Consider the following 25782-nt stretch of genomic DNA (forward strand, 5'->3'; position numbering starts at 1 on the left):
GAAAAGCATCAATCTCCATCTCCGTGGAGCAGACATTGTGGACGGAATTGGGCGACTACGGTGAAGCGTCACCCGTTAAGTTATATAAAATAAAACCATTAATCATCTACAAGGAAGAGAATCGAAATGGAAATGCAATTCGCATTTTTTTTTAAATATTGAATTGCCTTTTTTGCGCGGGCAAAGTGCCAACCTTTTTTAAACAAATTGACTTCAAATGAGATTAAATATCAATTCAGTGAAAAAAAGATTGCATTGAGTATTGTTGATCGCACAACAAAATAAGAAAATTCTGTCCGAATGTCCTTGAACATGGAAGTCTTCTATTGATCTACTTTAAGCCTGCGATATTTCGCCTACAAATATTATTGATTCTGCTGATAGTGCTTATCAAGAACACCGTTCGGGCCCACTTAGCATCAATTTGAATTGCCCTGATAAATGGCCACGGGAAGTAGACTTGTGAATGTTGTAGCGTATTTTTTTTTAAAACATATTTGTACATGCTTAAAAGCATTCAAAGCTAAAAGTCTTCTGATCACACACATATCGATCGACACTGAATTCAGAAAACATCCTACGATGGGTTTTGGTTTGTTTTGTTAAACTTGGTTGAAGATCAACTGTGCGTCAAGGTAATTCCGGGAAGGAAAGCACACAAATCACCCACCGGCCAAGGTAAATGGATCGGTACTAACGGGGTGATGTTTGCATTGCTTCATGGTCAGGCCATGCACACCAACATGAAAGTGTTACGCATCCATCAGTTTACCTCTGGGATGTCCTAGATAAGGTGTTTCCTCTTTCCGTTCCAAGTGTCTTGCGTGCTCTTTGCCATGTAATGGTAAAAAAAAAGTTGTATTCCTCATTCGTTAACGTATTTCTACTAAGAAATCATTTTCTGCACCTCTTCAATTCTGACACCATTCTGAATTCTGTCACTGTGCTCCAGTAACACTGCTGAACCTGAACCGGCGAGTAAATTGGTAAATCGTAACTGGTCTAACAGCTTTTTGGGACATATATGTTCGACTTCGATGCCGGTTATACTACGTCCAGCCCGTACTATTCCATCTAATCGAACTAGGTTACCACTTCAACCGCCGACTGAAGTGGGAGCAATGAAAAATGCTACAATCAATTTCTCCATCGCGAAAGTGAAAAGTTGCCAAATCCTACGAGGTCTGTTTTTGTCCACCTTTCGTACGAAAGAGGTGTTCTAGAAAAAAACGCAGATGATGATGTCGCAATGTCCACGGTACGCAAATCTCGTAAAACCACAAACTCAGTGTGAGTATAGCCGTTGCTTAGGGCGTTGGAGAACTGACATAAAACAAAAAACATTGCAAAACATTGAAAAACGAAACATGCATGGAACCGTGGGTCTCCAACAAACGACGAACCTGTCCACAAAGTGAGAGCAATAGAAAACAATCGTTGGGAAATTAAATTTTATAATCCCCTTTAACAACTTGACTCTCTGGGCGCCCTCTCCTTCAACCTTCTATCCGGTGGCTCCCCCGGATGCAAAGTAGCGCTTCGGGAAATTTTATCGTTTATCGATCACAACCAGCTGTAAAGCGTAATTATGGGCAACCGTTTAATGATAGATGGACTGCATGGAAGAGCACACACATTGGTTTGCTGTTGTGCAAGAAACGGTGTACCGGCGAAAGGCCAAACAGTAGATCTTTACGATCGAGTCTACCGACGATATTTTACGACCCCGTTCCGCTGGAGTCAGGTGTGGCATCGATAAGCTTGCATATTGCTCTGAGTCAGCACTGAGCTAGCACTGAATAATATACAATTTTTTGTAAGTTTCTAAATAATGTTTTGACATTTTCTAGGCAATAAAAACACCTTTCAAACATGCAAAGTTAATTCCATGTCAAGTTGTCACGTTTTGATGGAAAATGAAAGTTAAAAAAAAAATGCACCCCAGATTCCAACACTCTCCTTTTCCTGGCTAATCTCTCACTCTCCCTGTCGATGTCATGCATCATGCTTTGGAGTAACTGAACTTGATTAGCCCAGTCGTTCCACGGTGTTCGTGTACTTCACCCGTTTCCTTCGGATTCTTTTCTTCCCCATCTGCAAACCGATTTTTTTGTGTCATCGTCGTCATGTCGTCGTATATGTTCAGTGTGCAGCAGTGGGTCGTTTTTTTCCTCCTTTTTTCTAACCCCGTTCCCGTGACGGACTCGTTTTTTTTGCAAATCTGATAACTCGTTTTTTCCCCCTCATTACCAGGAGACCTCACGTTAGGCGTTGAAAAAGGTTGGAGAAAGAATCTTGAACCTCCCCTTGCGCTGAATGGCGTCACGCTAAAACGAACCTACTGTGGCGGCTCGTTTACAACCCGGCCCCTTCAGTTGGTTTTGTACAGTCCGATGCCATCTCCATGTCCTCGTTCTTTGACGTAAACGATTTCATAAGTGCGCCTTCCGTCGTACGTCCTCCATTCCTCGCCGGTGGTCGATGCATCTGCGCAATGCACCAAAGCGCAACCTGGGAGGGTTTGTCCGGTTCCAACTGGCTGGTTCGCGGTTAAATAATCCATCCAGCTGGCCGTACAGCCCACCAGCACCAGCAAGGGCTAAGAATGTACCGGCACCGAAAGCGTACCAATGTGCAGATGATGCGTGTGCACGCTCGGTTGTCCGTAATCCAACTCACCTATGCACCACGCACCGGTTCATTACTGCCAGTCAGTCCATCGTGTGGAGTTAGTGCGCGAGACATACTTGGAATGAGTCGCGATTTGTTGAATCATCAGCCTTTTGCAATGTCTCCTCGCAAGCTTCTCCGATGAACCGTCCCAAAAACGGACCTAGTGCGTTTGCAGAGAAACGTTTTGCAAGTTACAAACCTAATGATCTTTATGCTAGTTGTCATTAACAATTACTGAACGAATTCCTAAACTTCTGTGTGGGAAAATGAGTTGCAAATGTACCATCAGGAAGATAGACGAGCCTGTCACAATCGTGAAAATAAAAAATGTATGTGAAAAAGAAATATTGTTCTAAACGCATTTTGTTCGCTTCTTTCTTACTCACTGTCTAGTTTCCTGGACGACCTTGACCGATTGGGCGCCAAGGACTATCAGCCGACGGAGCAGGATATCCTACGGACACGTGTCAAAACCACCGGTATCGTTGAGGTGCACTTTTCCTTCAAGAACTTAAACTTCAAGTAAGTAGTACTATCGGGCCATCGCCATCGATTAATCGGCACAATCTAACGCTAATCATCCGTTTCGCTAATTTGTAGGCTGTTCGATGTCGGTGGTCAGCGATCGGAGCGAAAGAAGTGGATCCACTGCTTCGAGGATGTCACCGCCATCATCTTTTGCGTGGCCATGTCGGAGTACGACCAGGTGTTACATGAAGATGAAACCACGGTAAGAGCGATGCGGCGGGGAAACTCTGTGCCGTTGGCCAGTACTTATGTAAGCGGGATCTTATCCATTACATTAATACGTGCAGTATCGGTACATAGGGGTGTTTAATTTGACGTCACAACAATCATTCTTCATTGAATCGACGTTAAGCAGTTGGTGGTTAAATATTAATTTATCTTTTTCTCTGCCACGCTCGGTGCGTGCGCCCGTGCCCAACTTTCGGTGCAGTCAAACTTCGAAATTTATGTGCATGATCTCCCGTTGGTTGCATATAAAGTAGGTCAGGTGGTGTGCATGTACACGTCGCCTTTTTTTTATTTGGTTTTGTTTTAGATAAGTGTGAACTTCAGTCCGTCGCGGTACTGATCACCGTCGGACAAACTGAACTCAACTGAACGGGCAATTCCGAGGGTGCGGTTGCATAACGGAAGGATACGTTTTAGTTGGTTTTATTTCCTCAAAAAATCAGGAACTGGTTTGGCGAAAAAAAGGCTTTATGTAATCGGGCGTATTGCTCAACGGTGCCAAGTTTCACCAGAAATCCCTTTGACCTGATTACGTACGCAGAATTATGTACCGGTTGGATGTGAAATGCCGTGTTAACAATAAGTGAACTAAGGATTCACGCCGTTGTCTGGTGGAATGGGGTCAGAACGCGGCGAAGGGTGCATTCGTAAGGGGGAAAAACAGCACCGCATTTAATGGTCATTTTTATCTCTCTTCCCACAGAACCGTATGCAAGAGTCGCTGAAGCTGTTCGACTCAATCTGCAACAACAAATGGTTCACCGATACCTCAATCATTCTATTTCTGAACAAGAAGGATTTGTTCGAGGAGAAAATCCGGAAAAGTCCGTTGACAATCTGCTTCCCGGAGTACACGGGTACGTGTGTTACCGTTGTGCTTCTCCGTCACAAATGAGAAGACAAAAGAAAAGAAAACTTTACCTTTTCATTCTTCCCCCTTTCCGTTCGTTCTTCTCCACAGGTGGACAGGAGTACGGTGAAGCGGCAGCTTACATTCAGGCACAGTTCGAGGCTAAAAATAAGTCCACATCAAAGGAAATCTATTGCCACATGACATGTGCAACGGACACCAACAACATCCAGTTTGTGTTCGACGCCGTCACCGACGTTATCATAGCGAACAACCTGCGCGGCTGCGGTCTGTACTAAACACGGTGAACGCGTTGTCCCCGAAAATGGGAACCGCCCATTTATATGCGGGGAACCCCATACACTATTAATGGATGCGATGTACATCGAAACGGTCGGTGAAAGATTGGGTTTTTGCGCGAAAGGAAGCTGGGTGAAGCGGAGATTGGCCACGGCACATGTACGTACCGTGCTATCCATCCCTCCCATCTCACCCAGGTCCAGGACTTCCGGCCGCCACGGAAGGCCGCGTATTGTTGTAGCAGAGAATTTGCGTTTTTTTTTTCAAATATTTTGTTTCGTTTCTATTCATTTCACAATGGAGATTAACATCTAGCCGCGCTAGGAGAAAATTCGTCGTGTTGCTTTTCGAGCGCTCTATCCGATGAGCTCTAAACTACATTTATGGATCATCCGGTGTCATATCGATCCTGCCGGAACACTCTGGAAGTGTTTTTGGAAGGGAACAACAAAAAGAGACAGAAGGAGAACAAACGCGACATGTTTAGCCACTAGTTTTTGGGGACGCGGATCGTTAATCATTTAAACACTGACAAAAGATCGGTATATGACATACAATAGCACTAAAGGAAACAAAACAAAACAAACAAACAAAAAAATAATTACAGCAGGGAGAGTGGCAATAGGAGGTTTACAATGTGTTCAAAAACCGTGGTAGTATCGTACTTTTCACAGGGCGAGTACATGCAACACTCTCGATCGCGTTTACTTTGCAACCGTGTCTACGGATCGAGAATGACAGATGTGACAGGAGTAGTAGTGTACTCTACCTAATCCCCATACGGACAAACATAGAGACATGCAAAAACAAACACAGATTAGTGTATCGAACAACTGTTCTTGATCATTTGAGCCAGATGAACGGGACATAGTTGGTTTATTAAAAAAAAAAAAGAAGGATAGTGAATTAAATCACGTCGTAGCGTAAGTACGTTATCTATTGTGCGCTATTCGAAGTCGTCTTTACTGTTGCCATCATGACGAAGTGGGAAATAAGAGGGTGCGTACAGTTGAAACATACCGTTCAGCAACTAATCGATCGTTATCGTATCTCGTGTGCAGTAATAGGTAAAGTTTTGCTAGCAAGGCGCATCCTCGCCATTAACGTCACCTGCATAGTCTCGGGGCAGCCACTGTTGTACAAATGCAGCATTTCTTTGCGTTCTATTCCCTTACCATATAGCACAATAATTGCCGCTTACAGTACGAGATCCGCACAATCATGCCACGCCGCATCAACAGAACTAGATATTTAAATACGGGGAAATAGTACGAATGCTAGCTTTTTGCATCAGTGAATCGTTCAGCCAATTTACGCACATCCAACGAAGGATGGAATGTAACGCACAACTCAGCGCTTATTTTTTTTTTTAATTATATTTTCTACATGTATTAAGAAAAGGGGGATATGTTTTGAGGTGAAACAGTAACACTACGACCTGAACTAAGAGAGATAAGAGCATGAAATTAGCGAGTATGCACACATCCATTATATATTTTTCTGTTATGTTTTGTTTTTGGCTGTTGAGGATGGTGAGAACGAGGACGGGAAACATATTTATTATTATTGCTATTGAATTAATATTACTATAATTATTCTTACTGTGTACGTTATTAGCCAGTGGTGTAACTGTTTGGTACGATCCGCTGCCATACGTGTGTCGCAGGTTTGTGCTGCAGTCAGCAGCAGCACAGCCCCGCAGACAAAGTGTTTGGCTAAACAGCACATTCAAAGAGTAACAAATCACGCACCGGTCAACAGGTTAATACTAATGGACCTAATGTTTTTGGGACGATCGGTTAAACGATAAACGCACAAATGTAACATGTAATCGAATCCATACGCTCAGTTACAAGCTTGGATCAGTTATCGTTAAGGCAAACCGAAAAAAAGGTGTAGAATCAGCAAACGCATATATTTATTTTCCGTTAGTGATGGGCCGAGGCCACATGGGCGAGAGTGGCAAATCTATCGCAAGCAAGCAAGCAAGCAAACGAGAACGAAGTAATGCGGGTTACAAACTCTATTCAGTTTTATCTACATTCCTTAACGTGGGTATTTCTTAATGATTATTTGCTACTATTTTCTCCCTATCCTCTTGTGGTGTTGCCCCTTTCGAGAATGGGTGAGTGTTGTGTTTAGCTACCGGAGTATTTTCCCACAAACGCCAATGATAAACGCTGTAGCACGAACCTGTACAATCTGTAAGAGATTTTCTTCTTTCGTTCGTACTAGCAAACGAAGTGTACCGGATGTTTAGTTTTCTTGTTTTTTTTTCTGTATAGATCAATCATTAGAGAACCATCAGCACAACGTTCCCGCTAGTGGGATTAAAAAAAGAAAAAAAAAACACACAAAAAACGTTAGCCGTCGTACTCGTGCTCTTTCTTCTGCCTTCGCAGCTTTGTGCCAACGAAACGAAGATCGATGTTTTTCTCTGTCTTTGCTACATTTAAGGAGGTTTTCCGTTTTTCTCTGTGGTTGTGAAGATCAGGCAGAAATAGGATGAAGGATGCCAGGAACAAGCGCGTACACCTTTTTCATTCATCTACTTATCTACGCTGACAGCATCCCTGTACACGTTCGACCAGGGTGTTCGACAATCCGACGGTATCAGATTTATGTATTTTTATCAACATACGTTTACCGATAATAATCCAATTAACAATCTTTAGTATAGTACAAATCTATTTCGCTAGCGCGCCTCTCTTCGTTTTGTTTCTGTTTACGTAATTCGCACAATAATAACAAATCAAGGATATACGGTAGCGTAATAGTTGCTATCCGATGGTATTCGATGAAAGATGATCACGCAACCCACAGCACACAATTACCGCAGGCTTGTACAGTTAAGAAGATCTACTACATTCACAACACGCCCTTGTCCGTTATACTTTAAATGTTGGCTTACCGGCATAGTTCTAGTCCTAATCAAGCAAGGAATCGGCTGGGCGCATAAAATTGGCAAATTTCTGATTGATAAAATCAAAACTATGAATGCAAAGCATAATGTAGACGTTTTGCAGCAGCTTTACCGGCAAACCGTGCACAAACTGACCAAACAAAACAATGAAAAATCCAAAGAACCTTCAACCAGACACAAGGACGCATTGCGGAATACCAGTTGGAACCACTGAACAAATTCTCGCCGGTTCAAAGATACAAAAACACTACCAAAAATTGGTGACACTGTGTAGCGCAGAGAAGAAGTAGAAGTACTGCAGCGTGAATGTGAAAGAATGATTCTACTTCTATTTTTGATATAAATAATTTTTAGTATTTTTTCTACTCCTATTAAAACCAAATGAGCATGCTACAAAAAAAATAAATAAACTAAAAAGGCAACCCAACGCACACGACGAAAGCGTTTTTGGGGGATGGAGCACACATAAAGTTGGTAACGCAACAAACAAAATGGCCACACTTGCATGTCACCGAAACTAAACACATACACCAGAAAACAGGCGATTCGTTTTACCACACAATAGCATAAATATAATATTATGTACTAAGAAATATTTGCAAAAAGCAAATGTACGTACGCATGGGGAAAGTGTGCTTTTCTTTCGACTCTACTTTCATAATCTGACTAGCTACACTTTTGCGCACTTGTTACCTTACCTTGCTAGCAGGAAATTTGTGTAACAAACTGTTCAACTATTTTGGCATCTTCAAAAGTATGATCAAAAAACAAATCCAAAAAAAACAAACAAACAAAAAAATCTGGATAACTAACAATTTCATCCAAACCATTCTCTTTTCCTTCCTTTTCCCCCCCTTGAATGCAATATTGCAATCTTGAAAAAAAAGTATCAACGTGCTACAATCAAACACAGAAAATGGCTGCAACAACTCCATAGGAGAAAATAGCAGAGAATAGAAATAGATAAAAACAAACAAAAAACATAATGTGTAAACCGAACCTGCGCTATGTTTCTTTCATGGCAAGATAGCAAGGAAATACTGGAAGAAAATTATCAGGTGGAGCACAAAAATGGCGACCAGAGTGGAAAGGAACAGAAGTACTACCGCGTACAAGAAGTAAACTTATATCCGCTTTAGAATACAAGAATAAGTATCTTTTTTGAGAAATGAGTAAAACAAGCGAAAAAAGGGACACATTCACAAAAGGAAAACAAATAATCTAAACCAATACTATAATATTTGACGATAAAAAAAAGAAGAAAAATGAAACCCTAGAGAACGAAACAAACTCACACTGTGGCATAAAGAGTTGAGGTTGAAGCAGGATCAAGGAAAGAATGGAAACTATTAGTAGGAACAAATGAAATTGGTAAGCATGCAAAGTTAATAAGAAAGTAACAGAAAAACTACCAAAAACTAAAAAAAAAACACTCACACACAAATACGACAAAAAAAACCAACAAAGAATAAACCTAAAACAAAACTAGATTAGATTGTTACGTGCGGAGAAACTGGAACAGAAGAAAATAAGAAAGCAGCAGATGCTTTGCAGTGGAAGAAATGATAAAGTAGCATCAATAGTGTATACACGATTCTCATGAAAACCAGCAAAATCAATAAGCAGCTGCAGCATACAAATCCCGAACGCTCTTAGTTATAACATTTAACATCACCATAGATTGAAAACTAATCACATCATGAAAAGGCTATGGCGAAGAAGTGATGAACATGGCGCCGGGCATGCAGCATGTTTTCTGTTCTGAAGGCAATTCGTTCGACACATGCAAAAGTAGTGTCGGATCGTAACGCGTTCGTTTTGCGCTACCACCAAAAACTCCAATAAGTAGCGAACACAGTTCTAGCATTGTGCAGTATCGTTCAGAATGTATTGCTTACTAAATAATAGATTCATTCAGAGTTGCAAACTAAAATTTCCCTCAAAAAAAGTCCACATCCCGGCTGTCGGGAATCGGGTCCCCAACCTTAAATAGACAAACATATACAATACGTTTGTCCTCCTCGTGGACAAACGAGAACGTTCCATTTGTCATCATTTTCGCTTGTGATTGCGCTTATAATCATCATCATCATCATCATTCGGCTTCTCCTGCACACCTTATCGACTCATTCACACAAACATACACACGAACACAAACCTATCCACACAAAGAGTGGCGAATTATTTGATTACTAAGAGTTAAAATCAGAAAACATCCAGGTGAAAGTATATGGCACCATTAATGCTTACCACCAACCAACGGGAAAGAGTTGCTGAAAGGTTCAAAAAGTTCTAAACAGTGTGCAACTTACAGGTTTGGCATTGATTTGGTAAAAAAAAGAGAAAGAAAAATGCCGCATGCAATTGGTAAAAAGGATGGGAAAAAAACACCTAATCTCCAAATGCATCACAAAATATAACGGTAGAAAATCTGGAAAACCAAGGAATGATAAACTCGATTGTAGCTATATAGCAAGAGGAAACAAAACATGAAAATCCAAGAAAGTATATATAAATAACAAAACTATTAGAAACTGTAAAATGAACAAAAGGAAACAAAAGTTAGAGAGAAAGAAAACAGAAACATGCAAAACGAGCAAACGTTAAATAAAGTAACAAACTTAAGGCTAGAAGCATTGAAGCATGTGCGTGCGCGCGAAGTTAATAGTAAAGCAGAAGCAAAAGAGCAAGGCCATAAGGAGCGCCCATCTGTACCCATCGGTACCAACCTGCTTCCAGTGAACGGAACATAAGTTTGCTTAACATCATCCCCAAGCTTGTGTGTGAAGCGTATATAAACATGGTTGAAAAAAGGGGCGCACAGGAACGCAGAATGGCCGGTAATGGCTCTACTAGTAACTAGTGAAAATACTATTGCTGGGAAACAAGGAAAAGAAGCAGTAAAAACCCAAGGATAATACTACTTTGCGGCACATATAACAACCAAATCACAAACTCTTTCTCTGGTGGCATACACAAACGTACATCACATTATAAAGGCGGTAGGCTGGTAATACACATTCATTAAAAAAGAAACACACAGAAGTAAAGTGGCAGGACGGTGTGAGAAATGTGAAGAGGAAGAAGAAAAAAAACCACACACACACACACAAAAGGACAAAAAGGAACAAACAAAAAGGTAAACCAAACATATATTTAACTTAATGTGTATGTAATTTTATGTGTGATGTAAAAATCGGAGAAATAAATGCGTTTTAGCCACTAAAGTCATAAGAAATACAGGTGTGTTTTGCTATTTTTGTATTTTCTTTTAATTGTGTGTTTTTTTTTTAATTTGTATTGAGGTTGAAAATTCTTCACTTCTTCTTGCCAATATATAATAATGATGATGGGGACAGTCGGACAAATATGACGTACCTGGCCAGACTTGGAAATCTAATTCTGCAACACGACTACGTGTAAATATATATTACACAACGTTCATTTCGCCGCTTTGTCATCTTTTCTCTAATCGAAAAGAATTTTTTTACTACAAAAATCGGGTGTTCACTACTGACTCTAATTGTTATATATTTTATTATAATTTACATACAAATGGCTTTGGATTTGCTGTACCTGATATTACATCAACTAGTTGTAAATCTGAGCAAAAAAGAACATTCCTTCTTCCTTTTTCTCTCTCTTGTTTGTAATTGTTTTCTCATTCATTACAGAACCAATCAAATGCGATAAAAGAAAACAGAAAACTAATTAAGAAAGAAACATAGGAAAGGAAAGCAACGTAAAGTAAAAATAAAAACTTATCACAATCTAGCACAAATCAGTTCGATATTGCATATTACCACAATCGTACCGGAATAACGTAATTCGTTGAGGGAAACTGTTGATTAAAACATATGATATTAACAGTTGATTACACGTTACAAATCACCGGCCATTGGGACGTTATGGAAACCCTTATCTTTTTAAGTCAAACGCTAGTTTTTGTTCTTTTGTTCCTTCTTAGTTGTCCTCAATATATATATATACGAAATCACAATACAAACGGGAGAAGGACAGCCCATTGAACGACGCATCTTGGTAGAAAAGAACTTATGTACTGTGTTTTGTGACTAGAAACTGGAGGAGCTTCCTGGCCCTAGGAAGCTGGCCTGTGTTTTCATTCGTTGATAGTTTCTAGTGGGGTGGAGGAGTGCACGTCGTTCGTTTGGCATGCGGCAAACGGATTCCTCAATTCGTCGGAATCGTCCTGCCTGTCCACGTCTTCGCATATCAGTACCTCCGGTTCCGATGCAGACGTAGTAGTAGTGGCCGGTGGTGAAGGTGTTCCGGGGGATACTTTGGTCGTCAGTAGCGCCCGTAACTGCTAGAACCGCTTTCAGTTTTCGGTAAAGTACGGGTGAGACATTGCCTGTTCGGCGCTTAGTCTCAACAGTGGACGGCAGACGAGCAGCTTTTGCAACAGATCTCGTCCTTTGGAGTTCAGTCGCGGTACCACCTGGCTCCACGATGTTGTCGGAGGGTACACTGTGGGATGGAACAAGACGTATAAGATACTCATTAGCATTTAGATTAGCATTGTCTAGCAGTATTTTTCTCCGTATACATACAGGGGAAAGGTTTGTAGTCCGAAAGCTGTGTTATACCGGGCCAATTTTCTTCTTCCGGTGTACCGAGCAGCTTGAATATTCGCTTCAACTGATCGTCCACATCCGACCCGGGAAAAAGAGGCCGGCCAGCATTCGCCAACTCCGCAAAGATACACCCAGCGGACCACATGTCGATGCTGGTCGTGTACAGTTTGGCACCGAAGAGAACGTCCGGTGGCCGGTACCACAGGGTGACCACCTCTGCCGAGTAACACTTCACCGGTATACCGAACGCACGAGCCAGCCCAAAATCGGCCAGCTTCAGTTCACCGTTCTTGTTAATGAGCAGGTTCTGTGGTTTCAGGTCCCGATGCAACACGTTGTGACTGTGGCAGAAGGCAAGACCACGCAGCAGCTGATACATGAAGCTTTTCACCACATCCGGATCAATCTCACCGTTCAAGCTATCGAAGTACTTCTTCAGATCCTGATCACAATGTTCGAATACGAGCGTTAGCTTCTTGTCCGAGTGCAACACGTCGTACAGCCGGACGATGTTTTTATGCTTCAGCTCCTTCAGCAAACATATTTCCCGCAGTGCCGAACTTGGCACACCTTCATCGTCCTCATCGAGCCGGACCCGTTTCAGGGCGACGATTTCCAGCGTGTCGCGGTTTTTACCCTTGAACACGGTACCATACGTGCCTTCGCCTATTTTCTCTAGCTTTTCGTATTTCTGCATAGTGGAATGATGCTGATACTATGGGGAGAGGGAGCCGATATGTTCTAGCTGAAAATAATGATTATTTCTGTACTACACAAAATATACGCGACTGACGAAAAACAAATGCGTGAGAAATTGTTTGTGAATATTTTGATTGTTGATATTTTTGACAACTCTTGCACTATAGGACAATCGTGGTGCAAATGGACATTTATGTTGCATTTCATAAATTAAAACTTCGAGATTTTTTTCTATATTCTTGATCTGGAAACATTTTTTAAAATAACGTAATTTTTGTATACTTCATATTCCTCGATATGAGTTCCGTTACGATTTGCCACTGCAAACGAAACGAATCGAATTGTGGGTATTGAAAGCGATCACTGTGCAAGAGTATTTCACCTTCCACCGGCAAATATGGAGCAAATCAATCGTGGTAATACTGATATATCATAAGAAAAAAAACGATCAGATCTCCTATTCAAACGATTATGCTTGTTCTGTATTAATTATGTGCTTAGCACGAAAAAAGTTACTCAATAACCATCGTTTTCTACTCACGGGTGCGTGAAATACACTTGGTCCATTCCATCGTCATCTGTCAAACAGATGAGCAATAAAAAATGGACAGCAATAAAGTGTAAGTTCGGCCCTGTGCGTACGGCGGAATCTTTTCTATAAATTAGCGATAAACTACTTGTTTTTCTAAGGTAAATAGTGTTTCCAACATTTCCCCGAAGTAACGTGATTCGTTTGTGACTTTCATCGATACCATTTGTGCGTATTTATCATCGCAATTACTCAATCTTTGTCTACCATTCGTGGGTGATCCAGAGTGCGTGTGTGCATGTGCCTCTGTGTGTGGAGTGGTGAGAAGAAGAAAACAGTGGCGAATCGGAACGAAACAGCGAAATGAAATTCTTCATCACAAAGCGATAATATACTCCCCTTTTTCAGCGTCTCGGTTTCAAGAGCAGTTCAATTATCAAACATCCCCGGCAATGTGAAGTGGGGAGTTAAAGATGTAGTGTGTGTATGTGTGCTTTTTTCATATGTTTTGCTTATTACAATGTTGAGTCACCCTATTCACCATCACTGCCCCCCTGACGTAGTGATGATTCTCGTACTATCGCGTTTATGCGTGTGTTGCATCTTTCAGGAGGCGTGTGCATAAGGCAAAGTTATGTGGAGATGGTTACCAACTTAATTGTTTATAGCAGCAGATAAGGCTTCTTTCCCGAGACCTTCTCTGCGGTCGCCCGTTTATGTGTGATACGACCGAAGGATCGTGTACCGTTCGCTGCGGATGTCCCAATCATCCGTAAATCTTGGTGTTTCACGATGCAATAGTTTCGTAGCGAACGAGATTGGTACGAACAATACACGCTTTCATGTAGCCGACATCTAGCAGGCGGTGTACAACACTACTACGCTGCTAAATGTGCCAACATTATACTCGGCTTAAACAATCGGCCAGTGTTATTCGTCCAGTTATTCTTGAAGCTAATGGTTTTTATCTTCTTCCGTGTAATTGCAGATCACGTACCACATTGTAGCGATTTGGCGACATACGATTTTTTAGAAACTTGCCATCCACCGAATCGTACTTTTCGGAAAAGAAAAAAAACCCAGCTGTGAAAGTACCATCATGCACCTTGCGTTCATTCCACCACTGTCCGTTGGATAAAGCAGAAAATATAACGCAAGCAATATAAACACGCGAGAAAAGAAACAGTGCATCCGGGAGCTGTCGTCGTCGCGTTCAATAATTGTATCCAATTACCACCGAAAAATAATAGCCCTGACGTGTGTGTGTGTGCTCGTCTGGGTGTGTGTGGCAACGAGTCTACATTGGCTTCCTGCAGAAGGAAATAATATTTGGAAGAAGTTAACTCGTGGCCCCCAATCATTGGTTGTGTGTTTTTGCTACACGAAGGTGTACGATATTAATCATTAAAAAAGCAGCGGTGTAAGCCATTTGGGAAAAAACGGCAAAGAAATCGCGACGTTTGTCAAAAACATCCCACATGTCGGTGACCCACCCCTGACGGTCAACGGACGTCGTTGGTCACCGTTGGTGAGCTGATAGTGTTTCATGTTTGTGGTTGCTGCTGTATGTCCCAGTTACGTTATCCGCCTGCCTATGCTGTTTCGCTTATCAGTGGTACGACAACGACAGCACTAAAAAGGTCAACACAATCCTCTCATCATCATCATCATCATTATCCGGTTGAGGTTGAGCCGGTTTGTCAGCAAAAATGGCAAACGCAACCGAAAACGGAATCGATTTGGAATGTTTCCTCGTGACAAAACACTCGTGGAAGGGCAAGTACAAACGCATCCTGTCCATCGGATCGACCGGCGTCTCGACGTACAATCCGGACAAATTCGATGTTACCAACCGGTGGCCGTACGGTGAGGTGATCAGCGTACTACCGAACCGATCCGGCAATGTAAGTTTCATTCACCTTCACCTTTGCTTAATTCACATTAATCCAACTATTTTCCATTCCGATTGCAGACGGCGTATGAATTTGTGCTGAACCTACGCAAGGACAAAAAGATTGACACGATCAAGCTATCATCCGAAAATCGCAACGAAATACTCACATCGTTGCTTAAATACCACAAAGAGTTCGCGGAGAAACCGAAACAAACGCTGGTAAGCATTGCGGACGACGATCGGGTACACTCACCTCATCCTCTACTAGTTTTACGTATTAACTCAGGCCTAGGTTGTTGTTTTGTGTTGTGATATGTGTTTGTGCGCATTCATGTGGTACTGTTGATGCGTTTTTTGTTATGTTTTTGGTCATCGTTGTACGTGTCCAACTGTTATGTTTACTTCATTTGCATCATGCCTAAATTGAGGAAGATGGATTAAGAGTTTGTTCGTGGTTTTTACGGTTTAAAACATGTTCATGAAGGTTTTTGCGGTTTCCTAACTTTAATCTTTACATTTAATTCGACTTTAATTAGTAATGGGTTCATAACTTAAAACATCGAGCAGATTAAACATTTGATGAAAACATAATTCTTTGTTCGTTGACATAATTGAATACTTTTTTTTTAACTGTAACATTGTACTGCACTAAAACCAACTTCGGTCTCACCGGTATCTAACACAAGTGGGTCAGATCATTCTCTTGTGTCAGCACGGCAACAGCAACCCGTTAATGTGGAATATGCAATGCAGAGCAACACGGTCATTTAACCTTGTCCTTCGTGTATAGTACTTAACCATTTGCGATTTGATCGTACCTCTTAGATGGCAAATTCGTTTCAAGTTTGCCATTTTATTCTGATTATGATTGAATTTACGCTAAAGTTCCTATTTAAAAAAAACGACCAAATACAACCTTGGACACTTGTCATATCCTTTCTCATCCTTTCTCCCGTTTTTCTTGTCCCTTTGCCATCTGCACACATTTGTTCATGTTTGCCGTTTCTGTTGTTGTTTCCAGGATGATGTAGAAAGTCCTGTCGAGTCGTTCTATTCGTCATCTTTCCCATCAGCTTCATTGCATTCCTCCACTCCCGCTGACCGGGAAGAAGCGGGTAGCAAGCGGGTTGAGTGGACATGGTGGTTAAAGACAATTGTTGCATCATTTCTACCGCTGACACCACCGGTTCTGCCATGTTTGCCGTGCTGTACGGTGCTAAAAGTGAGTGTCTAACCCCGTTTTTTTCCGCCGAACGTTCGATTTTTTTTCTTCGACAAGAGAGTAGCTTCATTGGACAAGGGTTGTTGTGAGTTGGTAGAGAAATTCAAATTTGTTTAGATAAGGCAGGATGTATTGTAGGTTGGATGTAAATAAGGTAGTGTAAATATTTTTTTATTTTATGTGTTATTTCATATTATGTTGTGTCAAAATTTTGTTTCAGTTTTATTTTCTTTGTTCGTTACTATATTACTCATTGTAAAAGAGCAAATTTAATGTAATATTTATCATGTTCTTTGTTTTTGTTTCTAGAAATTCAATGCCTACAAACATCATTGGTCTGGTACGACACTACCAACGGTGTTGGAAGTTACGCCAGCTTCGTTGGATCAGCTAGACCCTACCACCAGTACAGTCCTAGCCAGCTACAACTACAAGGACATCGATGGAATCATTGGCATTCAGGACTATCCGAACGGTATCGTACTGGCGTACGGTGGTCACAGTCGGTTACATCTGTTTCGCGTGGAAAACAATCACGAAGTGGTGCAAATGATTGTACAGAACGCGCAGCAGTATCTCGGCATCGACATCAAGGTGCTGAAGAAACAAATCTCTCTCGAGCAGTTCGAACAGCAGCGCTTCGGTGCGTACAGTGGCGATCAGCATCAAACATCAATGTCGGAGTTTACCGTGCAGAAGATCACCCCTCGTCATTCAGAACCGATGCGACGCATACTGTGCCTAACCGATACAACCGTTCTCGAACGTGATCCGCAAACGTACAGCATCTGTACGTTGCGGCCGCTGGACAATGTTTACGCGCTTGTACGGCATGCGGACAACATACAGAAGTTTTCGATCGAATACAAAAATGGGCTCGTACGATCATACATTACAAATGATCGCGATTCGCTGCTGGCGACGCTGCTTGATGCGGTGCGATCGTTCGGAAATCAGGATGTGCACGTGCGCATCTCGAACACACCGCGCGGTAAGAGGGTCGGTCCGCTGACGGTGAGTGTAGACGAAGAAACGGAAGCAAATCTGCTGCGATACATCATTAGCAACTATCAGTATCCGGTGAAGCGTATTGATGTGATGGAGCGATTCAATGCGAACATTCCGTACAGTGGTTTAAACTACAGTGTAACGCAAGATGTAAGTAACAGTAATTTTGTGTACTGGTACCACAATTGCTCATCATTGCTTCCGCTTCTTTCCTTGTAGAGTCTGTTTGCCGAAAGTAAGGAGCGACTGATAACGGGTGCACTGCAGGCCCTAATTGGCAGCAAAGAAGATAACGCTCAGCTGAATAACACTGAGCTAGAGGCTTCATTTCACGTGCTTCGCCGGCTGCTGGCAAGTAAGGTGGGCTTTGCCGCCTTTACGAATCTCCCTGGCTTTCGGGAAGCGATCGGGCTAAAGGTGGTGCACGCTCTCAAGCGCAACGATCTTGCAGTCACGTACGCCGCCATTGATATGATCAACTCGCTCATGCACTCCGATCACGATCTGAAGCAGGAACAGCTGAACAAATCGTCACTGCTGCACACGAAAGCCTTTCTCGAGCAGCTGCTCGATATGTGGAGCAAACATGTGAACCTTGGCAGTGGAGCGCTCGTGCTATCGGCAATGCTAGACTTTCTGACGTTTGCTTTATGCGTGCCGTACAGCGAAACGACCGATGGCAAGCAGTTCGATTTGTTGCTCGAAATGGTTGCATCGAGGGGCCGAACATTGTACAAACTGTTCCAACATCCTTCGCTGGCGATTGTCAAGGGCAGTGGATTGGTAATGCGTGCCTTGATTGAAGAGGGCGATGCACCCATTTCCACGCAAATGCAAACGCTAGCGCTGGACGAGGCAGCCCTTTGTCGGCATTTGCTGGTAGCGTTGTACACGCCCACGAACGATTCCACTATGATCACACATCGGCAGCTGTCGAGACATCTGGTTGGGCTGTGGATAACGGACAGTGATGATGCAATGAATCTTTTAAAGCGAATATTCGTAAGTTTCCGAATGCATGTTACAATTAGTTCGATAGTTTAATGTATGGCCAAATGTTACTTTTAGCCGGCTGGATTGCTCTCATTCCTGGAAAGCGAAGAAGCCGTCCCGAAAGAAGATGTCGAGGAAGATAAGCTGAACTTTCGAGATAATCTGAAGCTGGCGGTACAACATTCCGGTAACAATAGCAAACAGCGCCTGAACTACTTAATCGAAAAACATCTCGAGGGCATCAAGCACTGGGGTATGAATCTGCTCGATGTGCGCCAAGAGAAGCTGCAGCAAACGCAGAAGAACCGACCGATTGTATTGCGCAATCGGCGCCAGAAGAAAAAGGTTGGCGAACAGGTGGTCAATTTGCCGCTGTTTTTCTATCAGTTTGGTAAAAATCATGCCATGCCAAACTTGATCTGGAATCATAAAACACGCGAGGAACTGCGATCGGCGCTTGAAAACGAATTGCGTCAATTTACGGCAGATAAGGATCTGGCGGGTAGTATGCTGGTGGCATGGAACTACGACGAATTCGAGGTACAGTATCAGTGTCTGGCGGACGAGATTAAGATAGGTGATTATTACATTCGTTTGTTGCTGGAGCGGGATGATTGGCCGCAGAATTTGGTGAAAAATCCGTGAGTAATCCTTGGTCGCGAACCTTTTCCGTTTCTGAGTGCCATAACGCTTTTATTTTCCTTTCATTGTACTCTTAGCATCGAGCTGTTTAATGCATTATATCGGCGAGTTTTGTGTCGGAACCGGTTGAATGATGATCAGCTTACGGTGACTTCGTTGCAGGCGCTTGCAAAAGTGTACAAACGGTACTACGAGGAGATTGGCTACTTCAGTGATATGCCGTACATACTGCAAATGTTAGATAGGGTAAGCAGCTGAACAAAATTGTACTTTATATGCAACGGAAGAGCATAATACTTAATTTGCAATTTTCATATCTCGTTTCAGTGTCTTTCTCCGGCGCTTCGTGACGCGTTGATAATATTGATAAAGAATCTAGTGCTGCACAAATCAAACTGTCGTCCGCTGACCGATCATGTCAACTATCTGGTGGATTTGATCACGCTCGCACACCTGCACAAAGGACGCGCTACCTTAAACACCAAAACGAACGTCATCGAAGCTGGTCCGAACATGAAGCTACACGAGGAGAAAGACTGGTATTATAATGTGGAGCGCGAGAACGAAAAACCGGAACGCTGCGGACCGGTAACATTCTCCGAGCTGAAGGACCTCTGGTCGAAAGGCGTTTTAACGCCGCGCACGCGCTGCTGGGCGGTAGGAATGGATGGGTGGCGTTCGTTGCAACAAATACCTCAGCTAAAGTGGTGCCTCATGGCCAAGGGCACACCGCTGTTTAACGAAACAGAGCTAGCACAACACGTGCTGGATATCCTTAACAAATGCACCAGCTTTTTCCCGAGCCGTGCACGCGACGGTGAAGCAGTCCTTATTCCCGGTCCCCGATTGTCGCGCAAACTGTCCGAATTTATCTGCCTGCCGCATATCGTGCAGGTGTGCCTGACGCACGATCCGGGCCTGCTCGAGCGTGTGGCAACATTGCTGTGCCAGATCATGGAGGACAATCCGGAGATGTCGAAGGTGTACCTGACGGGAGTGTTTTACTTCATGTTGATGTACACCGGCAGTAACATCCTGCCGATCGCACGCTTCTTGAAGATGACGCACATGAAACAAGCGTTCCGCAGCGAAGACGGTAGCTCGCAGTCGGGAATTATGCACCGTAGTATACTTGGCCAGCTGCTGCCGGAAGCGATGATTTGCTTCCTGGAGAACCATAGTGCCGAAAAGTTCGCCGAAACGTTCCTGGGCGAGTTTGATACGCCGGAAGTGATATGGAGCTCGGAAATGCGCCGCATGCTGATCGAGAAGATTTCTGCCCATATTGCCGATTTTACGCCCAAGCTCAAAGGGCACACGATGGCCCGGTATCCTTACTTGGCGATACCGGTCATTAGCTATCCACAGCTGGAGAATGAGTTGTTCTGTCATATCTTCTATCTGCGGCATCTGTGCGATACGACCAAGTTTCCAAACTGGCCCATACCAGATCCGGTACGCCGAATGCGATTATTAGACGGCGGGTGTATGAGCATTTTTATAACAATGTGGTTCTTTGTTCTGTTCGTTGCAGGTACAATTGCTTAAGCACACGTTAGATGCGTGGCGGAAGGAGGTGGAAAAGAAACCTTCCGAGATGACCGTAACACAGGCGTACCTTGATTTGGACTTTGATGTTAGCAAAAATCCTCACCCAGAGGAATCGGCCATAAGGAAGGCTTACTATCGTCTGGCACAGATGTACCATCCGGACAAAAATCCCAATGGAAGGGTAAGATTTGAAAAGTTCAACTTAATACGGCATATAATTTACTGTTTTTCGTTTACATTTTCACACGAATAGGAAGTATTTGAGCGTGTCAATCGGGCGTACGAATTTTTGTGCTCCCGAAACGCACTCAACATCGATGGTCCGAATCCGAGCAATATTGTATTAATTCTTCGCACACAGTCGATTCTATTCGAACGCTATTCGGAAGAGTTACGGCCATACAAATACGCCGGATATCCGCAGCTCATCAAGACGATACGGCTGGAAACGAAAGACGATCAGTTGTTCTCCAAAACGGTTCCACTACTCAGTGCTGCGTCCGAACTGTGCTACCACACGGTACACTGTTCAGCGCTGAATGCAGAGGAGCTGCGACGGGAAGAAGGTATCGAGGCACTGCTGGATGCGTACTCACGCTGTGTCTCCATAATGGGGGTAGATTCAAAGCGTGATTCGCTGCATTACGAAGTGATTTCAAACATAACGCGCTGCTTCGATGTGGCCTGTTGCTTCGATAGCTGTCGCAAGAAGATTCTCGAACTGCCGCAGCTGATTGCGGATGTGTGCCGGGTAGTTTACTTTAAGCATTCGCTTTCGGTTAGCCTAGTTACGAGTTTGGCTGTAAATAACGTTGAGTTGCAGTGCAATCTCGTCCGCAACGGTGTGCTGTGGTCGTTGATGATGTTCCTGTTCGACTATGATTATACGCTGGACGAAAGTGGTGTAACGTCGGAGGAAAAATCCAACACACAACAGGTAGCGAACAATCTTGCCAAACTGTCGCTGCTGGCATGTGTCGCATTAGCCGGGTACAGTATGACGCTGCTGGACGATCCGAAGGCAGCCGTATTGAGGGCGACAACGGGACCCAAAACCAACAGTGGCAGTCCCGCGACGCTGCGCAGTGATTCACCGCAAACGGTTGCGACACGGCAAGCAAGCCAAACATATTCGCAAAATGCATCGAATTTAATACAGAATAACTCGAGCTTGATTCAATCAGTTGCCAATATTGATAAGGCATTGCAGGAGAAGAAAAGCAATGAATCAGCCGTTGTAGCTCACGCCGGTGAAGAAGCTGAACTACCGGCGGAATGTGAAAAAGGTTTGCAGAATAAGAAGTACAAAATAAGCAGCGTACATCCACCGGCGAACGCGGTGGTAAAACTCATACTGGACCAGTTACTAACACCGTACGTGGCGGGCAAGATGGTGTCGGATACTGAGCAGAATGTGCTGAAGATGCTGAACTCGAATACGCGCAATCCTTACCTCATATGGGACAATGGAACACGGGCACAGCTGACGGACTTTCTCGAACATCAGCGTACGGTCGCGGCAAGGGAGCAGTACGAAGATGTGTCGGAAATAAACGAGCTTGTGCAAGGTTTCTCATACGATGCACATCGGTAAGTTGAGTAAATGGTAACATACAGTGGATAATATATTACTAACCTTTCCATTTTCTACCGCTGCAGGGACGAGCTTAAGATTGGTGGAATTTTCATCCGCGTTTACAACGAAATGCCAACGTTTACGATCACAAATCCTAAAAGTTTCGTGATAGATTTGTTGGAATTTCTCAAACAAGGCTACAATCATCTGCACGGAGCAATGGTCCCGAATTCGAGTGCCAATTCGACACCAACAGGGGCTAACCAGGTTGTACCGGGTGGAATATTAGTTCCGACGAAAGCCTGGAAACCGATGGTTCCAGCACCGCCTCCAAAGCGTACTGCTGGTCTCCAGTCACCGGCAACTACCCCCGGAAGTGACATCAGTGCCGTGTTGAGTGAATATGCCCGGTCAAAGCAACGCAATCAGCTGGAACGCTCTTCCGGTAGCCTCGATGCGGGTGCCATCCATCGGTACGATTTCTCCAGCAATCCGCACGCCGTTAAACACATGCTAATGGCACTGCAGGCCCTTATCTCGGTAATCAAATCGAATACGAACGTCGAAATTCAATGCATTGGACATTTCGAGATGCTGTTCGGGTTACTGTCCACGAGTGAATGTGGACAGGATAGTCGTACGATGAAGACACTCGCCCTCGAGGTGGTCTGTTTGGTGTCACGGAACAAGGAATGTGTAACGGAGATCGCAGCATGTGAAATCGTAGGCCGCTATCTAATCGTGCTGAAGGATCCGGATTTGCGCGAACATCAACCGCGCGTACTGGAAACACTGTCCGGGCTGCTAAACGTTCCTAAAATGATTAAAGAAGCACACACTAAAGGTGCGGTTATCTATCTGCTGGATCTGTTCTGCAACTCGAACAATCCGACCATCCGGGAGCAGTGTGCCGAACTGCTGGCAAAGATGAACGCGGACAAACTGAGCGGTCCGAAGGTGCGCATCACGATGTGCAAGTATCTGCCGCTCGTATTTCTGGATGCCATGATCGATTCTACCTCGGTAGCGGTACAGATGTACGAATCGATCCACGAACATCCGGAGCTAATATGGAACGATGAAATCCGAGCGAGCGTATCCGATGCGGTGCGTGATGCGGCGGACAGTTTCTACGCGCAGCAGAAGCGCAACCACAAAGCGGCATGGCGAGATCCCGAGATATTGCCAGAGTTGCTCTCCAACGAGCTGGTTGTGTCCGGCGTTTATCTGCGACTGTACGTGTCGAATCCGGGCTGGACGCTGCGCAAACCGAAACAGTTCCTGGCCGATCTGCTCGACTTCATTGTGGACAGTATCAGCCGCAGCGGGATGGATAAGGATGTGTTGGATCTGGCCACTACGGCACTGGTGTTGCTGCTGAACGCTCAACCCAACCTTGCCGATTCAATACCGGTTCTAGGGCACATACCGAAATTTTTCCGCCAGCTTTCCGTTCAGCCAAAGAGTGCCCTCACAGTATTGCATCAGCTTTCCCTGTCGGAGGTAAGAGTTTGGTGGTTGGTAGATGAAATGTCGGTACCTTTGCTAACGCGATATTCTCCTTCCGTTCTCTTCCAGATATGTGTCAGCGCTATCTCACAGACGGAATGTATACCGTCACTGAAATCTTGCATGGAACATCATCGAGATTTGACGGCGACTGCTTGCGAAACGTTGAGTCGATTGTTCAAATGTCAACATGTACGTATGCACTGAGCGCAAGTAAATAGTAGACCATTAACCTTTCGCTTTTGTCTTTTCAGGATTCACTAATACGTCAATCACTAGAGTGTCAATTAATCCCTTATCTGGTCGCATTGCTCGACAGCCGACTCGTGTTGGCGAACAATCCGGCCATGGTAAAGGCACAGATTGTTGCCGCACTGAAAGCGATGAGCGCGAACCTTACGTACGGTGATAGGGTCACACATCTGCTCAACCAGTACCCGATCTGGGCGGAATACCGTGATCAGAAACACGATCTCTTCATCACCGATACGGATGTGCGCGGATATCTTATGGGTACGCATACGAGCACGGTCACGAAGCTACGAACACAGGCATTCTAACAAAGTTATTTACATTGTCTTTCACTACAGGCGCACCGAATACGACGGCCGGTTATTTGACGCAAGGTCCGGCTAAAAATGTTGAAGTGCTCACATCGCCACCACCGATCGATCGGGATGATCCACTGTTTGCGCGTAGCAACAGCAGCGGTGGCAGCGTGTAGTAGTATCTCACATCCAATTCGACCTTATGCCGATTAGTTATCGATCGGTGCGAAGTTCTGGTTCCGGTCGCTTTCATTGCCAGTGGTAGTGCATGTGTGAAAAGCAAGAGAAGATGGTATGAAACAAACATGACGTCGTATTTCATTATACGATGGGTAGTATAGAGAGGTGCACTACATTTCTAGCAACACACAGCAACAACCAACACTCATTTCACACTTTATTTAATCACCCTTAGCTGTAGCTTATCTTCGTTTCTTCCCTCTCCTCTAATTCTGTTGTAATGTGATATTTTATACTAGCAAAGAGAAAACTGAGAAATTATATTGAAAACCGCAAAGTGAAGCAAACACAAAACGATACAAAGCATAACAGTTCGCGCATACTAATTGCAGTAACGAAACGTTGTAAAAATATTAACGATAATCCTGTTCGTAGAAGAGAGAGAGAGAGAGAGCAACATAAAAAGAAGGCGGACAGCAGGATTGTATATGACAAAAACCATGTTCCAAGAAAACGGAAATAAAAGAAATGTTGCTGAATATATTAACGTGAGTTGTAAAATAACGAAACCGTTTGAAGATGGAAAGAAAATCACGTGCCGTGCGTTGGATAAAAACGAATGTAAGTAAATTTTGAAATGGGGTTGTAATTAATTTAATTACAATTTACAAGGTTTTTAATTGTTTTTTTTTGTCTTCTTTCTATATACTAGAACTTTCCCAGTTTCCATAAGATCGAATTTGTACGGATGTCGAAGGAGAAAATTATGTTCCGCTAGCAACGACAAAATGCTCCAGAAACGGTTAGTTCAATCATTTCACCTACTAGTAAATAATCCATTATGAAACTTCGTCTCTCTACTAGCATTGAAATCTATTACCGATTATATAAAGTAATCCATGCGGCATTATTTAAAAAATGGGTTCGGCATAAGGTTTCGTCTCTTTTCGATCATTGAAATCACCGTCGGTTGTGAGAAAACCTTTTATAATAGGATAATTACATTATTTCGATTATTCATTCAGGGAAGAGGCAATACTGACTATCATCCGGAAACAAATCGCTATAACAAAAATTTCAATCAAAAAGTTGTTTCGTCTCTTTTCAATCGTTTAAATCTTTTTCGAACGCGTCGAAATCAGTTCGTATGCTAGGAAATCATTCCCAAAGGAAGTGACCCTAGACAATAGAGATTAGAAGGCAACATGAACGTATGAATGAGAGGAAAGAGATGAATAATTTATACATAAAACTAGCTTACCCGCCAAACCCAGCTTTGCCGTTAAACATGCCTTTTGTAATTAAAGCAAACATTTTGAGTGTTCAATCTTGAT

General features: G+C 43.4%; 3 protein-coding genes across 8 annotated transcripts in view; 2 read left to right on the forward strand and 1 right to left on the reverse strand.

Moving 5' to 3' along the window:
* LOC125767735 (G protein alpha o subunit) overlaps positions 1–10740 on the forward strand; it is a 57871-nt gene extending 47131 nt beyond the window's left edge. For all 3 annotated transcript variants that reach the window (XM_049434582.1, XM_049434581.1, XM_049434583.1), the window contains 4 exons: positions 3067–3195; positions 3274–3403; positions 4133–4286; positions 4391–10740. In XM_049434582.1, coding sequence (XP_049290539.1) covers positions 3067–3195; positions 3274–3403; positions 4133–4286; positions 4391–4578 — 601 coding nt within the window. In that variant the 3' untranslated portion in view covers positions 4579–10740. The remainder of the gene's footprint in view (positions 1–3066; positions 3196–3273; positions 3404–4132; positions 4287–4390) is intronic.
* Positions 10741–11001: 261 nt separating this feature from the next.
* On the reverse strand, positions 11002–12966 carry LOC125767739 (cyclin-dependent kinase 5 homolog). Its single transcript, XM_049434595.1, has 2 exons — positions 12074–12966; positions 11002–11990 (listed from the first exon to the last, which is right to left on the reverse strand). Exons 1-2 carry the CDS (start codon positions 12792–12794, stop codon positions 11842–11844), a joined length of 870 nt encoding a protein of 289 aa, XP_049290552.1. The 5' UTR covers positions 12795–12966; the 3' UTR covers positions 11002–11841.
* A 356-nt stretch (positions 12967–13322) lies between these two features.
* LOC125767721 (dnaJ homolog subfamily C member 13) lies at positions 13323–24991 on the forward strand. Of its 4 annotated transcripts, none has more exons than XM_049434551.1 (15): positions 13323–13416; positions 14314–15229; positions 15298–15438; positions 16241–16441; positions 16751–17599; positions 17669–18451; positions 18518–19083; positions 19162–19330; positions 19412–20539; positions 20619–20816; positions 20889–22225; positions 22295–23714; positions 23790–23912; positions 23975–24233; positions 24311–24991. In XM_049434551.1, the coding sequence occupies exons 2-15, from the start codon at positions 15035–15037 to the stop codon at positions 24442–24444; spliced, it is 7503 nt and encodes a 2500-aa protein (XP_049290508.1). In that variant the 5' UTR covers positions 13323–13416; positions 14314–15034; the 3' UTR covers positions 24445–24991. The 4 variants fall into 4 exon arrangements, with proteins under 4 accessions (XP_049290508.1, XP_049290506.1, XP_049290510.1 ...); XM_049434549.1 differs by having other exon boundaries at positions 13358–13486; XM_049434550.1 differs by lacking the exon at positions 13323–13416 and adding an exon at positions 13812–14146.
* Positions 24992–25782: the final 791 nt, after the last annotated feature.

This window comes from Anopheles funestus, chromosome 3RL, assembly GCF_943734845.2.
Source record: "Anopheles funestus chromosome 3RL, idAnoFuneDA-416_04, whole genome shotgun sequence".
NCBI classification, from domain to species: domain Eukaryota; kingdom Metazoa; phylum Arthropoda; class Insecta; order Diptera; family Culicidae; genus Anopheles; species Anopheles funestus.

Excerpts from the sequence above, each read along its gene's own strand:
- LOC125767739 (XM_049434595.1), bottom strand. The coding sequence starts at position 12,794 with ATGCAGAAATACGAAAAGCTAGAGAAAATAGGCGAAGGCACGTATGGT. Across the intron at positions 11,991-12,073 it reads GGACTACAAACCTTTCCCCT|TGTACCCTCCGACAACATCG; the intron begins GTATGTATACGG and ends TCCATCCCACAG.
- LOC125767721 (XM_049434551.1), top strand. The coding sequence starts at position 15,035 with ATGGCAAACGCAACCGAAAACGGAATCGATTTGGAATGTTTCCTCGTG. Across the intron at positions 17,600-17,668 it reads ACTACAGTGTAACGCAAGAT|AGTCTGTTTGCCGAAAGTAA; the intron begins GTAAGTAACAGT and ends CTTTCCTTGTAG. Across the intron at positions 23,913-23,974 it reads GATTGTTCAAATGTCAACAT|GATTCACTAATACGTCAATC; the intron begins GTACGTATGCAC and ends TTGTCTTTTCAG.